General features: G+C 41.5%; 1 protein-coding gene across 4 annotated transcripts in view; it reads left to right on the plus strand.

Annotated features, from left to right (window-relative positions):
* usp20 (ubiquitin specific peptidase 20) overlaps window positions 1–15,530 on the plus strand; it is a 77,364-nt gene that overhangs the window by 14,649 nt on the left and 47,185 nt on the right. For 2 of the 4 annotated variants that reach the window (XM_068012182.1, XM_068012184.1), the window contains exons 5-12: window positions 161–334; window positions 644–746; window positions 986–1,055; window positions 1,981–2,094; window positions 3,647–3,725; window positions 11,179–11,614; window positions 12,271–12,408; window positions 12,904–13,016. In XM_068012182.1, the coding sequence (XP_067868283.1) occupies window positions 161–334; window positions 644–746; window positions 986–1,055; window positions 1,981–2,094; window positions 3,647–3,725; window positions 11,179–11,614; window positions 12,271–12,408; window positions 12,904–13,016 (1,227 nt within the window). Of the gene's footprint in view, window positions 1–160; window positions 335–643; window positions 747–985; window positions 1,056–1,980; window positions 2,095–3,646; window positions 3,726–11,178; window positions 11,615–12,270; window positions 12,409–12,903; window positions 13,017–15,530 lie in introns of those variants that run through there. The other 2 variants (XM_068012183.1, XM_068012185.1) reach the window with 2 other exon arrangements.

Raw genomic sequence — 15,530 nt, forward strand, 5'->3', positions numbered from 1 at the left:
AGCTTTGGAAGCCAGAGGAATCTATTTTGCTTCAATAAAGTAACAGTTTGTGAAAAGTAATGGGAGTACTTGTTACTGTGTAGGAACTTCTGTTTATGATATAATAGTATTTTCAAACAAAATTGTGACTTTTTTTCCCCTCTGTGGTTCCATCAATCAGCCAAATTTCCTTTTTTTTTTAAAAAAAAACCCACTGCTTCAGGCTAAGAAGCATAACTTGACAGTGAACCTGACTACGTTCCGAGTTTGGTGTTACGCCTGTGAGAAGGAAGTTTTCCTGGAACAGCGGCCTGTTGCGCCCAGCCCAGCACTATCAAGCAGATCAACAGAGCAGGTATTGCACAGGTGGATTACTGTTAAAATAATAGTAATGAGATTAGTGCTGCTGTTTGAAATATCAATTTTATTTTCCAATAGTAGACTTTATTATTTGAAGGTATTTGACTTGTTCAGAGACAGAGCTGCACTCTGGGTAGATGAAGGTAGCTGAGCATCATGGAAGCAGTCTTGGTATTCAATCTATTGGTATGAAAATGGCTGCTGTGCAACAATGCAAGCTAACATTTGTGAGCCAGTAGCTCTTGTAGGTTTAAATTTTGTGTCTGAGAGTATTGTAGTAACTTGGTAATTTTTTTTTCATCAGGGCTTTGGCTTATCACTTGGCAACCATCCATTCAAAACTGTTCCCATTGCTGTTGCAGATGAGGGAGAATCTGAGTCTGAGGATGATGAGCTAAAACCAAGAGGTACTAGGAGTGCAGACAGTTCAGGATGTGCCCAAAGCAAAAAAAAAAATGATATTGAGTTGGTAAAGGAGATATTCAGTGATAAAATCATTGTCTTCAACCTGAGAGCTTATCTCAATGGAAATGATTCATTATGATGGTGCAGCTGGTTTGTGTTCAAATGCATTGTCTTGATGGCCCCAAAATTGACTTCCGTGAGTTTATTTGATTTACTTTCTCTCCTCAAATCTATCTGTTAGGACTCACAGGGATGAAGAACATTGGAAACTCTTGCTACATGAATGCTGCATTACAAGCTTTGTCCAACTGGTAGGACAAGTTATTTACTGAGTCTAGGTTGCTCGTATAAAATTTGCTGGGAAAATGAACTAATGTATCACCAACTCCTGGTGGGACTTCCATCCAGACTTGGCACTAGTTACTGAAAGGCTGGGGGGGAAATACATTTTTTCATTTCCATTGGTTTCCTGAATATAACGTATTGACGAGAGTTAGGCTGTTCCATGGAATAATTCCATTTAAAAAATCAGGACACATAGAACGATACAGCACAGAAGGAGACCATTTGGCCCAATGTGCCTGTGGCTAGTTCTTTAACAGAGCTAACCAATTAGTCCCACTCCTCAACCCTTTCACCATAACCCTGCAATTTTTTCCCCTTGGAGTATTTAGCCAATTCCCTTTTTGAAAGTTATTGAATCTGTTTTCACCACCGTTTCAGGCAGTGCATTTAATTATATCCAATACAACTTAAAACAATTGAAGCAATACAAAAATGTAACTGTCTTCTAGAAAACAGGTAAAGGGTTTGTGAATGTGGGTTCAAAAGAAAATAAATTAATTTAAAAGTATTTTTGCCCCATTCCCCTCTCCTCCTGTTCTAAACCACCTTTAGCTACAAATGCAGATGATGGGAACCAGGCTGCTTACCCCTCAGTCGTCACTGCCAACATATGCTTCTAATCAATTGACTTGAGTTAAAATCTTGCAAATAGACTTTGTGATTAAGACTTGTAACTAGTTGATTTTAGAATTTTTCTTGCAAATGGCAATTTGCTATGTTAATAAAGCCCCTTTACATCTCACTGTAGCACCTGAGGTCTTTTGTGAATGTAACCAGTTTTTAAATTCTATAAGCATTCTGTTACTGTTAGACTGCAGTCATGGCACTTGCAATGTGATAATTCAGTTGTCTGTCACTGGTTTCTAAACTGTAACCACTTTCCTGTTGTAGCCCACCACTCACCCAGTTCTTCTTGGAGTGTGTAGGTTTGGTTCGTACAGATAAAAAGCCAGCTCTTTGCAAAAGCTACCAGAAACTTATCTCTGAGCTTTGGCACAAAAAACGGTATGTACCACTATATGAATGTTGATTTATCTTTGCAAAGATTACAATGCTAAAATGTTGCCTCTGGGTTATAAAGGCGAACGAACAGTGTGTTGGTTGGATTCAGTACATGTTGTACACTCGAGGCTTTGTGTAACCTGACCATCAGAAGCAGTGTGGTGAAGACTATGAAATATTCTAAACCATTATGTCACTCTTTGTCTGCTGCGAGGGTATAGCACTGAAAGAAGCATTGTTTAGCTGCAGATTGCATAGGCAGCTTCATCTGTTAAACAGATTTCACCTGGTTGCTTAGACAACCATTGAATGCGCACAATCAGTGGAAGGGTTATTTGCTAAAGCTCATCCAATTTTAATCTATTTTTAAAGCCTTACCAAGAGTTTAGGTGTATGTTGAAGTGGCACAACACACTCAGAGTTGTGAATATTGTTACAAGCCACTACTGTGAAATTTTGCCAATTTGCATTGTCGTCTGCAGCCTAAGTGTTACTAGCAGAAACATTCCTTCAAAAATGTTATGTTTGCCCTTTGAAGAGCCTGTACACAGTTTGTTTGTTCCTCGTTCTGTAGTGAAGTTTTGAAGTTGTTGTCCTTTTAGTTCTCAAACTTGGGTTCAGACCTAAAGAAGAAAATCTGTTTTGCCTGGAAAGGTTCCTTAGTGAAATGCACTTGAGTAGGATCAATCCAGTTCCTAGCTGAAATGAAAACAAAAAATGCTGGAAATACTCAGCAGGTTTGGCAGCATCTGTAGAGAGAGAAGCAGGTCAGGTCAGTGACCTTTCATTAGAACTGGACCCAGGTTCGCAGCTGACCTGTATCCACAACACACAACTGCCCTTAAGCCACTTTTAATTGGCACTGAGTCAGCACACTCCATCTATGTGAAAAATTCTGTAGTCAAGCTGTATGCTTTTGCAGTTGAAACCATTGTTAGGGCATATTATTTAAATTGTGCTCTACCTAACCTAACTTGATGTAGTTTGAGTTGTAATGACCAAAGGACAGTGTTCATTTTTCTGAAGTTGACTCTTTAATGACCATAAGCTCAAGATGTGGCAAAGATGTATCGAATGTATGAGTTGTGTATTTGGCTTGTGAATTCTTCGGCTTGTATGTAGAATCATAGAATTTTACAAGCAGAAGGAGGCATTCAGCCCAATGAATGGATGATCAAATGGAAATAGGGAGTTTTATGTTGGGTGGGGAGAGTTGGAATATACTCTACAAATGAAAAGAATTCAGTGGATCTAGAATTACATAATCGCTGACTTTTTTTCTGTGCTGCACCTTGTAACGTGATTTTCTCATCCAGAAACAAGAATCCAGCTAAACTGAGATTGGGGAAAAATAGGGATCTGATTCAGGTGTAAATCTAAATCATCGATCCTCACATTAAATGTAGGGACTAAAGAGAATAGAGTCTGAAGAGACTTGACTATATCAGATGAACTGACTGTATTGCATAGGGTCTGAAGGGACTTGATTGTATCAAATAAGATTAACATATATTGCTCTCACTGCAATTAATGTCCCTTTCTCTTTCTTGTGCAGGCCTAGCTATGTTGTTCCTACGAGCCTTGCCCATGGCATTAAGTTGATTAATCCTATGTTTCGAGGTTATGCACAACAGGTAAGGCAGGAGAGGTAATGTCTTAGAATAAAATAGTATTTTGTGTAAATTGTACGTCTAAAGGGTGTGCTTCATCCCAGCTGAGAACTTGGATTGAGAAAAGTCATTGCGCCCATTAATCCCACTCTTTTAGACCACTTACAATCTACTCCACCCATCCAATATAATTTTCCCAGAAAGTTCTATGTAAATATTCTCTGATTCCCAGAAAGTGATATTGCAAACCTCCAGATATTCACCCATTCCCGCAACATCTTCATTCACTTCTGATGTGCTGCTTTCCCTCCACATCTCCAGCAGCACTGTAGCCATTTTGTCCCATGGAGTATTTATGCATATTGCTCAGTACCTGTTCTTGCAATACCATATTCTGCTACCATCATATTGTTCAGATCTTGTCAATTATATGTCGGTTTGGCTCGTTGGTGGCTCTCTCCCCTTCTGAGTTAGAAGATTGTGGGTTCAAATACCACTCCAGGTCTTGAACGCACAAACTTGGCTGGTACTTCAGTGCAGTACTGAAGAAATGCTACATTGTCAGAAGTGCTGTCTTTAGGATAAGACATTGGGGAGGTAGAGCCTGTATTTATTCAGTGCATTCTCCAAAGAAGAGCATGTGTGTTCTCCCAATGTCCTGGTCAGTGTTTATTCCTCAACTGACACAATGAAAAATCGTTTATCCAGCCGTTTATCTCATTTCCTGTTTATGGAGTGTTGCTGTCTGTTGTGATAATAGTGAATGCACTCGAGAAATTCACTGGTTGTAAAGTGCTTTGAAACATGCTATATAACTGCTGGTCTGTCTTTCAGAGGTAATTAATGAGCATAAAATCACCTACATTTGTTCGGAGTTTGCTCTACCTCTTACTTGCAAGTGGGGGAAGGGGAGAGAAAGGAGGTAATTTCTTCTAATATCTAGACTTGTGGTTGACCTAATAATTCTGTACCCACAGTCGAAGTCAAATACCTTCATTGCATCCATGCCACTCTGCATATTAAAGACTAATCTCATGCTTCCCGTCAATGTTCTTTTCCTAAATGAAAACCAGTTCATTTCTTTGGGTCACTTCTCATAATAACCCAAAGTCTCAACCATTTTTGTTACTCTTTCCTGAAAGCCTTCACGCATGAATATCCTGTTGAAGACAGATTGCCCAAAATTCCACACTGTATCCAAGCATGCGGCCTCACCAGGGATTAGTGCAACGTTCCTTCTTTTGGTTAGGAAAGTGCCTTTTGACATGTAGCCAAGCGAATTTGATCCAACTTGTTGATAGCTTCACATCGGAAGCTTTTACTGACTGAATAAATGATCATATCTAAATCCTTGCGAAGTACTGACACTCTAGAACCATGAGAGGCATTGTGCCATTACTGAGGCCATATCAGTCCCACTGAACAATAGGCCACCATTTGAGGCATGTAATCTGCTAACAACAAACATGTTATAAGAATGCCTCCATCTGTCTTTGCTGTTGCATTGTAATTATAAAGCATAACTTCATATCACATGGGCATATACATAGACTTTGTATGGAACCATTTATTGAGTTCATTGCAATTCTCTTATTCAGGAAAGGCTGTGACTGTACATGTCATTAATGTTTGTGGAAGGTAGAAATAAAGGTATGGCCCAGGAAATGCAGCAGTTTCCCTTTGTCTTAGCACATTTCTGTTGGTTTTTCCCTGTACTGAGGAAAGGAGAGGGGAAAGCATTCTTGTAAAAGTAGAGTTGCAATGATGATTAATTGACAGAGTGATTGTGTCAACTTTTCTTTATTGCTGATGACACTCATGCTGGCAAGCAATTATGTTTGTCTTGCTTAAAATCAGCTCACCGATGTGAGGTTTTCAAGCTGAAAAATCAAAAAATTTAGAAATATGATAAAATTGACACCCATTTCAGGAGTTTTATTTAAAATTATTTGGACTGAAAATCTCTAGTTCACTGAACGTTACACCTCTTATTAAAGGTATGGATTGTATCTCGGTTTAAGGGTTCAGATGAAAATTGAAAACCTAACCGTGTCCTTGCAGTTGGATGTCAGCTGAAGATCCTGATCAAATAATAGTTCTGTGATCACAAGATAGATTCTGATGCGAAAGATTCATTGGTCCATTTCTCTTTCCGTAATATTAACCCCATTGCCTTCTCATGACAGAATCCAGCTGTTCCTTTAAATAAATCCTGCAGCCATGCCTCAACTGCCCTTCCTGGCTACCCATTACAGCTGTTGATTTAAAAAAAAAAGAAATCCACAAAACTTTCTGGCATTTGTCCTAAACCTGCCCATACTTGTTGCCTTGGCATATCTGAATGTGCCCATCTGTGATGCTGGTTATTCCCAAGAATCGACATAAATGATCCTTATAACGGGCTGTTTGGCAGCCAGCCAAATGGTGCATTATAATGAAGCATGTGTTGTTTAGTTTAGTTTAGAAATACAGCACTGAAACAGGCCCTTCGGCCCACCGAGTCTGCGCCGACCATCAACCACCCACCCATACCAATCCTACACTAATTCCACATTCCCACCACATCCCCACCTGTCCCTATATTTTCCCTGCCACCTACCCATACTAGGGGCCATTTTATAATGGCCAATTAACCTATCAACCTGCAAGTCTTTGGCATGTGGGAGGAAACCGGAGCACCCGGAGGAAACCCACGCAAACACAGGGAGAACTTGCAAACTCCACACAGGCAGTACCCGGAATTGAACCCAGGTCCCTGGAGCTGTGAGGCTGCGGTGCTAACCACTGGTTACACGGACTTACATGCTGATAGCTAGCATTTGATACTGGGTGAATGAAAAGTTCTTGTAATGCTGCTTTTGTATTGCACAGTCAAAGAAGGCTATCTGATAACTTTTCCCACAAGTGATGGGAATCATCCAGAGCTCTGGCTTTGTTCCATTCTTTCCACTTTTGTAGTTTTTAATATTGCTAAGAATTATTTCTTGTAGCTGGTGTTCATCAGCCATCTGTTTTTAAATTTGTCTGTCCTTATGATCGAGTGGCCATTGTTTTAAAGCTATTAGTGTTGCATTGAACTAGTGTCATGACAGAAACAAAAGGCCTACCCTCAACTCACCTTGACCCATGCTGCCTTGTGAAGTACAGATCCCTGTATAACTGAGCTGCAATTGGATGCTGTTTGCAATTCTTAGAACGAGGGTGCAGAAATGCTATTGAGCATACAACTAGTACTACAATCCACAGCAGAATAGGTGTGCACCTTCTTGGACCTGAACAGAACTTGTGGATATGGAGGAAGAAAGCAGGTTTTATCAATTTTTTGGAGCTTTGGAAAACAAAACTAAGAGGAAAGCTGGAGAGAACAATGTTTAAGGTAAAAGTTTGAAGCTCGGTTTCAATAAATAATGCTTCTCCGTTGTTACAATAATTGGTTTGATTTGTTGAACCAGTTCCTTTGGGACTGAATATCACATCCATCTTTGTTTTTTTTAAAAAAAGGTTCTCTCCTGAATATTAATCCAATTGCTTTTCCAAATTTTAAAGGGACAGATGCATCTGTTAAATTTGTAAATTGATGTAATTCAAATCAGAACATGCCAATGTGTTTTGACAAAGTAGCGCATGTAGGTTTCAATGTCTCACTCCCAGACTTGAGCCCACAAAGCTAAGTGGACGCTCCAGTGCAATACTGAGCTAACACTGATCATCCATACCATCCTTTCAGTGAGATATTAAATGGAGACCACATCTGCCTGTTTCTGTGGCATTAGAGATCCCATGGCACTATTGGAAGAAGTGAATTGAGTCCTTCCAGTGTCCTAGTCAATATTCTTCAACCAATACCACCAAAATATTAGGGCTATTCATTTATTTTGTTGCTGTTTGTGTTGCTGAATGCAAAATGTTTGGCTACATAATGGTGATTGCATTTCAAAGCAGTTATTGTTTGAAGCATTTTGCAGCATCCTATTACATGTGTTCCTGTGTTGTGATTATCCCTATCTGATGAGAATCATGATTATGCCCCCTTTTTAAACATTTCAAGTTGTCTTTGCCATAATTCTGAGTTGTTTTTTTTCTGTGTGGCAAGACACTCTAAAGCAGCATGCACTTAAAGGGGAAGCTTGCAGTTGTAGTATAACCTTTTGTCCAAATGCTATCACTGGCAGTTGCCAACTGAAAATGCTCAAAATATACAACATTTGAAACAAAGGGAGATAATAGGATTATGTCAAAAGAACAAGGCAGTGAAATTTGTTTTGGATTGTTCTACCAAAGACCTGACACAGATACAATGGACCATTTCCGTCTTCCTGTGCTACAGCAACTGTAAAGTTTTTGGTAGTCCCTTCATTAGATTTGGAGACTAAAAGATCAGACTGTCCTTTAATAAGATTAAGCAACGCAAGATGATGAGGCAGAAAACAGGTAAAAATCTTTTTTCAGGAATTCCAACTCTTCATAGCAAGAACTTAATGGGTTAAGTGATCGGCAAGAAACATTTTTTGAAAAGGTGGAGAAGGATGTAAACTGGCAGCTAATAAATGATCATCTCAAAGTTGGTGAAGAATCAGTAAAAGAACAAAAAGATGTGAAAACAGTCAAATAAGGACAATGAAAGGTATGGATAAGATGCATATTTAAAATTGTCCTCTTGAAGTATAGTCATTGTAATTTAGAAAATGCAGCAGCCAGAATTGCATACAGCAAGGTCACACAAACAACAATGTAATCATGGCCAGATCATCATTTTTTGGTGGTGGTGGTTAAGGGAGAAATGCTGGCCAGGATACCAAAGAGAACTACCTGCTACTCTTCGAAATAGTGCAATGGGATCTTAAATATTCACTTGAAAGGGCAGAAAGGGCCTTGGTTTAATGTCTCATCTGAAAGACCCCCCTGACAGTGCAGCGCTCCCTCGGTATTGCACTGACCCCAGAATGTCCCAAAGCACTTGACAGTCAATAAAGTACTCTTGGAGGTGTAGGCACTGATGTAATGTAGGAAACGAAGAGATGTTGGTTGGCATCCTTTCATCTAAAAGATGATTGACTCACAGCAAACAATCCATTTTGGTTGGCTGTCTTCTCTTGGTGCACCTTTGCTGATGGCTGTGAAGGCCAATCCTGAGAGGCAGGTTCTGCCACAAGTGCTGCACATGAAGCTGCCAAGTGATGCTGAGAGCTGTTTTTGGCATTGGTGCCTGTGGCCAAGCTTGCTGTAGCCACTGGTCATCGTCGTAGTGCACACCAGTCCACAGGATGTCACCATTTCCTTCTTTCGCCAGCTAATGACTCCCAGGTACGATCGTTGACATTTAGGGCCTTCATGCCACACTTGCAAGCATCCTGGTTGTCTGGCCCCGGCTGCCTCACTTGAGTATGGTGCTTGAGTATGCGACCATCTTCTGTCCTGTGGACCTGTCCGATCCACCGAAGCCACCTCTGTTTGATTAGTGCCAACACGCTTGGGAGCTCTGCCTTTGAGAGGACTGCCACATTTGTGATTTTGTCCTGCCAGGATATACCCATAATGCGCCGCAGACAGCGAAGATGGAAATTATTGAGCTGCTTTTCCTGGTAGCTTATTTTTCATAGCTATACAGCAAGGTGCTGAGAACACGGGCCTTATAAACCATCTGCTTGGTTCTAAGGGTCTGCTAGGTGTTATCCCACGCAAGTTTCGCGAGTCAGCCAAAGGTGGTAGCTGCCTTCCCTATGCGTGTATCAAGCTCTGCATCAAGGTTCAGATTGTCTCACCGAGGACCCAAGGTAACAGAATTTGCTAACCACTTCCAGTGGTGTGTTAGTGTGATCAGGGGCAGAGATGCAACACCTTGTCCCATGACCACTCTTTTATTGATGCTTATAGTGAAGGAGAACATGTTACAGGCATGGGAGAGACAGTCCATGAGCCTTTGTAGCTGAGTTTCCATGTGAGTGACTAGCACAGCATCATCAGCATAGAGGAGTTCTCTAGTCAGGACATGATTCGCTTTCAGCCTTGATAGATTGTATAGCTTGCAGTCTGACCTAATGTTCAAGTAGACTCCTTCCATATCTGCAGGGAAGGTGAAGGTCAAGAGCACGGAGAAGATGCCAAACAGAGTGGGGGCTAGGACACAACACTTTTTAATTCCATTCTTCACTCCGGAGTTGTCGGAAGGAGAGACATCAGACTGTATAGTACAGTGCATTTTGACGTGGAAGGAGCAGACGAGACTGAGGAGCTTCTGTGGAAGCCACTTTTTCCCAAAATCTAGTCGAGCCCTGCTCTGCTGACAGTGTCAAAGTGAGACCTATGAAAGGACGTTAAGAGGCTATACTCTGTTCCCTAGACTTCTGTTGTAGATGGCATATGGAGAAGATCATGTCCACAGTAGATCTGCCATCATGGAAACTGAACTGTGCTTCTGGGTACATTTGGTCTCCGAGTAAATGGAGTCTTTTAAGTATGACCCTAGCAAAGGCCTTCCCCATAATGCTAAGGAGTGAGATCCTCTGTAGTTGTTGCAGTCTCCTCTGTCGCCTTTGTTTTTGTATAGTGATGATTTTGGCATCACACCTCTCCTGTGCAACAGAACCTAATTTCCAGCAGAGAAGGAGAAGGTCATAAAGGTGTGGTAATAGATGGGGCTTTCCATACTTAAGCAGTTTGGCTGGGATTCCATCCTTGCCTGGTGCTCTTCTGTTTGCCAGGTGGTCTATTGTCTTCTTGAGCTCCAGTGATGAGGGTTCTTCATCTAACTCATCCATGACAGGAAGTTGCAGTACAGCAACACAGACTGGGAGATGTCAGACTCGCAGGAGTACAGCTCACAGTAGTGTTCAACCCAGCGAGACATCTTTTTACTTCTGTTGGTGAGTACTTCACCATCTGCTGACTTCAGGGGAGCAACTTTGGTGATGGCGGGGCCAAGCCCCCTCTTGATCACTTCGTACATAGCTCATAGATTTCCTTTCACATGCAGTTTGGATTTCTTGACCTAAGTTGATCCAGTGTTTGCGAATATCTCCCTATCCTTTGCACGGCTATCTTTGCTACTTTCGTGTTGTGCAATGTTTTAGATAAGAGTTTAATAACAGAGCATAATCAAACCTGGAACTTCTCACCTACCTCACCGTAGCACTTAACTTTTGGATTGCCAGCAGGATGTAGAGTAAACATCTTGTGAACATACTGTGATTGAGGAGCTAAAATCGTTGATGTTTTGATGCAGCAAAGTGTACGAGTTTGCTCAATATTGAACTACATTACCAGCTTTCTTCCAGCAGAGACCCTTGTGTGCTGGGTTAATTTTGGAGCTCCTTCTGCAAGTATTGCAGGGCTGCCCATTCATATTCCTTGTTACCCACAGATCATTGGGTTTTTATCAAAAAGTTAAGTCCTGGGCTATAAGGCGACAGAATTGTTAACCAACGATTGACAGGTAATTCTGAGACTCACCCGCGATCTTGGTTTTGATTTTTTTCAGGACACGCAGGAATTCCTCCGCTGTTTGATGGATCAGCTCCACGAAGAACTTAAGGAGCCCCTGTCAGAACGAGACTCTGACTCCTCGAGTGACACAGACGAAAAGCGAGATGGTGACAGAAGCCCTTCAGAGGACGAGTTTCTCTCCTGTGACTCTGGCGCAAGCAGCGACAAAGGGGAAGGGGAGAACAGGAGCAGGTGCGCCGCTGAGAAGCAGATTGAAACCGAGCTGCTGATCCAGGATGAATGCGGAAAAGGAATTTCAGAAAAGGAGAGGCAGAAGGACAGAAAATTTTCATGTGGGCACCACAGGCTTGGGTCAGTGAATGCAATTGATGAAGATGCAGACGTGGACACATCTTTGAGTTCTGGAGATGCTGGAGGTTCTGGAGATGCTAGAGCTTCTGTGGTTTCCAACAGTCCTTGTAGGACACCAGGTACAGTATTTAATTACCTTTCTTTTAAATGCATTCTCGGACCTTAAGTCCTCAGGTAGGGAATCAATTTCTGTCAGGTTCTGGACCTCTCACATCCTTCTGAGCTTACATGGTCTAGGTATTGTTTAAGTACTTTACTATTAAATGCAATAAAAACAAGAAATGCTGGAAATACTCAGCAGGTCTGGCAGCATCACTGACCTGAAACGTTAACTCTGCTTCTCTCTCCACAGATGCTGCCAGACCTGCTGAGTATTTCCAGCATTTCTTGTTTTTATTTCAGATTTCCAGCATCTGCAGTATTGTGCTTTTATTATATTATTAAATGCAGTTGTTTTGGAACTAGCTTTTGGCAACACGTTCTAAAATAGAACCTTCTTCCTTTAATGCTGTGCCACATGTGAAGAGAAAAGCAGAATAATATTCAATGATCTGGGTTAGTCAGGGGTTTGAATTCTGAGTTTTCATCTACAGGACTTGGAATTGAAACCCAGCGTCAGCCAATGCGAGCAAAGTCTTCTCTTCCCTGATGGCTGAAATGAATCTAGCAGTTCCCAGCCCACAGTGTAAATATGACCATAATGTGCTGAGCCCAGCAGTCTCACTCAAAGCTCTACAATATAATCTGTTTGGTTTGATTCCTGTTTCTGTCCCAGAACCTGACAATGATGTAAACATGCGCTGCACGTCACGATCCTGCAGTCCCATCCACCAGGAACTTCATTCCAATTTGTCCAGTAGCCCACCTCGATCGAGTCCAATGCGGGCAGTGCCACCGTTTTCCTTCAAAAAAGGTATCCTTCGCCCCAGTAGTTTTAAGTTGATCATTTCCTTGTTGGGTTTTTCTATTGGTTGAATTTTTAAAGGGGAAAACATTAACATCAATTCAAATCTTTTTGTTCTTTCTGTTACGTGTAATTTATTCTATCCTTTAAGGGAGTTCATTTGTAATTCAAAGTAATGTTTCTTGCCGGTGTTCTTAAAATGTTCTTCAGTGGCTGAAAGGTAGCACATTAGCCAAATAAGGATCTGGTATTACCAAAGTCTTACTGATGGAAAGATAAGCCACCTATTCTAGCTTTGTGGTCTTATTAAATGGTAAAGATTTTTTTTAAAAAGATAATGCAAATGATTCTTATCCAGCTGCAATTGGCCCCACATACCTTCATTGCCTGTAACCACCTGAATCTGGCAGTCCTTTTTTGATTTTATTAACACAGAATTTTATTTTAGTCATTCTACATATATTTGCAAAATGTAATTCAGTTCTCTTTGTTTTCTTCACTCAGCCCAGCTTCTGTTGTCTAGCAAAAAGAGGAAGCAGGCCAAGTATCGCAGTGTAATTTCTGATATATTTGATGGGTCGATATTGAGCCTAGTCCAGTGTCTCACCTGTGACAGAGTAAGTATTATTTGAGTCTTTAAAAAGTAGTGTGACTCAGAGTTCTGTTTGTACAGAGCAGTTGATGTGCTTTTAGCTTTTCTTACTCTGTAACTGATGTTTGCCAAATGGATTCCCCCATTAAGGCTCGTGTGTCTTTAAAGCTAAACTTCTCTTAATGGAATTATATTCTTTGAGGCAGATTTGCCAAGTGTTATGGCTTTGCAAATTTTCATTCTTTGCATATCTGATTCCACTAAAAGTTAATTATTAGAGAAATTATTAACTTCTGTTCACTGTCTCTTGGGGTTGAGCTGATTGTATTTTTCTGCGCTTACCCTGATAAATCACATGCCCCTGGGCAAGTTATCTTTTGGTTTGTTTTTCAGCTAACACATTTTATCCTGGAACAATAAAATATTGCAATCATAAAGCTAATTAAATGTCAGGAGTAACTTAATTCCTGTAATAACGCTTAACTAAAGTGCTTATAAAGGTAGCCACTTTTGACTTCTGCTTGCCTTGCATTCCTCCTCCATGGTCTGTTTGCCATTTCTCTTCTGGTTTTATTGTTTTTAGCTAACATGACCTATTTTATCTGTTTTGGATTCTTGCAGTGCCTGTGTTAAAGGTGGATTATTGCAGAATTTTCATTGTTTTCAGTAACCTTTTATGCTCGTTTGTCAGCACTTCAGTTTTTCTATTTCTGTTGGTTTTTCTGTGACACATTTTTAGAAAATGCACACATTGCACCCAGACTTGTGCCTTTGGGTATAGCATTAAAACTCCCAATAATAAATAGCATTGGCGAATATAGTTGCAGGAATGCCTACTTGCCCCCATTAAGAAAATATTAACTAAATTATTGATTTTTTCACATTTCATGATGTGATAGTTGTTTTGCAGCTACAAAGATAATACTGGGTTCTTCTTTGACCAACTAGGGAGGAAAGTCACTGTGGTCTGGAAGAGATGTAAACAGAGCTGTTTGGGGTTGAGTTGGTTCGAAGATGAAAATTTATGATGGCACATTGGAACCATATGGTCCTCTGTGACAGGCTCAGATAGTCAATACCTGAGCCAGGCAAATCCATAGTACTTCAGGATGCTGCTGATGATGATTAACCACCCACTTCCCAGTCTATTTGGCTCATTGATGCGATATGGAGGGCCTGGAATTCTTTCTGCTATGCTCCAGATTCTACAAAAAAGAAATCAAATTATACTGATAGTAGAGGGGCCACCTCCAGTCCGAAATGAATTCTCCTCTTCACGAGCGGAATGTGGCCTGCAGCAGATGTATGATCCCTATCTCAGGTGCCCATATCCCAAGTCATGGCAAGCTCCATTCACCGATGGCGCTGTGCTCACTGACCTACATTGACTCCCGGTTTGGCAACACCTCAATTTAAAAATTCTCATCCTGGATTTCAAATTCCCCTCCTGCTTCTCCAGCTCTGCAACTCGCCGAGGTTTCTTCACTCTAATTTTGGCCTCTTGTGCATTTCGATTTTCATCACTCCAACATCAGCAACTGTGCCTTACAAACATACGAATTAGAAGCAGGAGTAGGCCACTCGGCCCCTCAAGTCTGCTGCGCAATTCAATAAGATCTTCGCTGATCTGATTGTAACCTCAACTCCACATTCCCACCGATACCCAATAACCCCCTTGCATATCAAGAGTCTATCTACCTCTGCCTTAAAAATACTCAAAGACTCTGCTTCCACTACTTTTTGAGGAAACGAGTTCCAAAGATTCAAGACACTCAGAGAAAAAATTTCTCCTCATCTCTGTCTAAAATGGGTGACCCCTTATTTTTAAACAGTGACCCCTAGTTCTAGATTCTCCCACAAAAGGAGACATCCTTTCCACATCCACCCTGTCAAGACCCCTCAGGATCCTATATGTTTCAATCAAGTTGCCTCTTACTCGGAGTGGGCTTCGCCATCAGAAACTCTTTGCTTAGCATGATAGAGCCACCCTCAAATGGCTCGGAACGCATACGGTCCATCCGACTGTTCACCGCCTCTGGTCTAGTACACCTACTCAGCATCTATGCTCCAACACTCTGCTCCCCACCTGAAGCTAAAGACCAGTTCTATGAGGAACTCCATAATATCATTAGTAGCATCCCCAACACCGAGCACCTATTCCTGCTGGGGCACTTTAATGCCAAGGTTGGGGCCGACCATGACTCATGGCCTCCTGCCTTGGGCGCTATGGCATTGGAAGGATGAATGAGAATGGACAGAGACTGCTTGAGTTGTGTACCTATCATAACCTCTGCATCACCAACTCATTCTTTCACACTAAACCCTGTCACCAGGTTTCTTGGAGGCACCCAAGATCACGTCGTTGGTACCAGCTGGACCTCATCGTCACAAGGCGAGCCTCTTTAAACAGTGTTCAGACCACACGCAGCTTCCACAGTGCGGACTGCGACACCGACCACTCCCTGGTGTGCAGCAAGGTTAGCCTCAAACCAAAGAAGCTGCATCACTCCAAGCAGAAGGGCCGCCCGCGCATCAACAC

The sequence above is a fragment of the Heterodontus francisci genome, chromosome 32 (genome assembly GCF_036365525.1).
Source record: "Heterodontus francisci isolate sHetFra1 chromosome 32, sHetFra1.hap1, whole genome shotgun sequence".
Lineage (NCBI taxonomy): Eukaryota > Metazoa > Chordata > Chondrichthyes > Heterodontiformes > Heterodontidae > Heterodontus > Heterodontus francisci.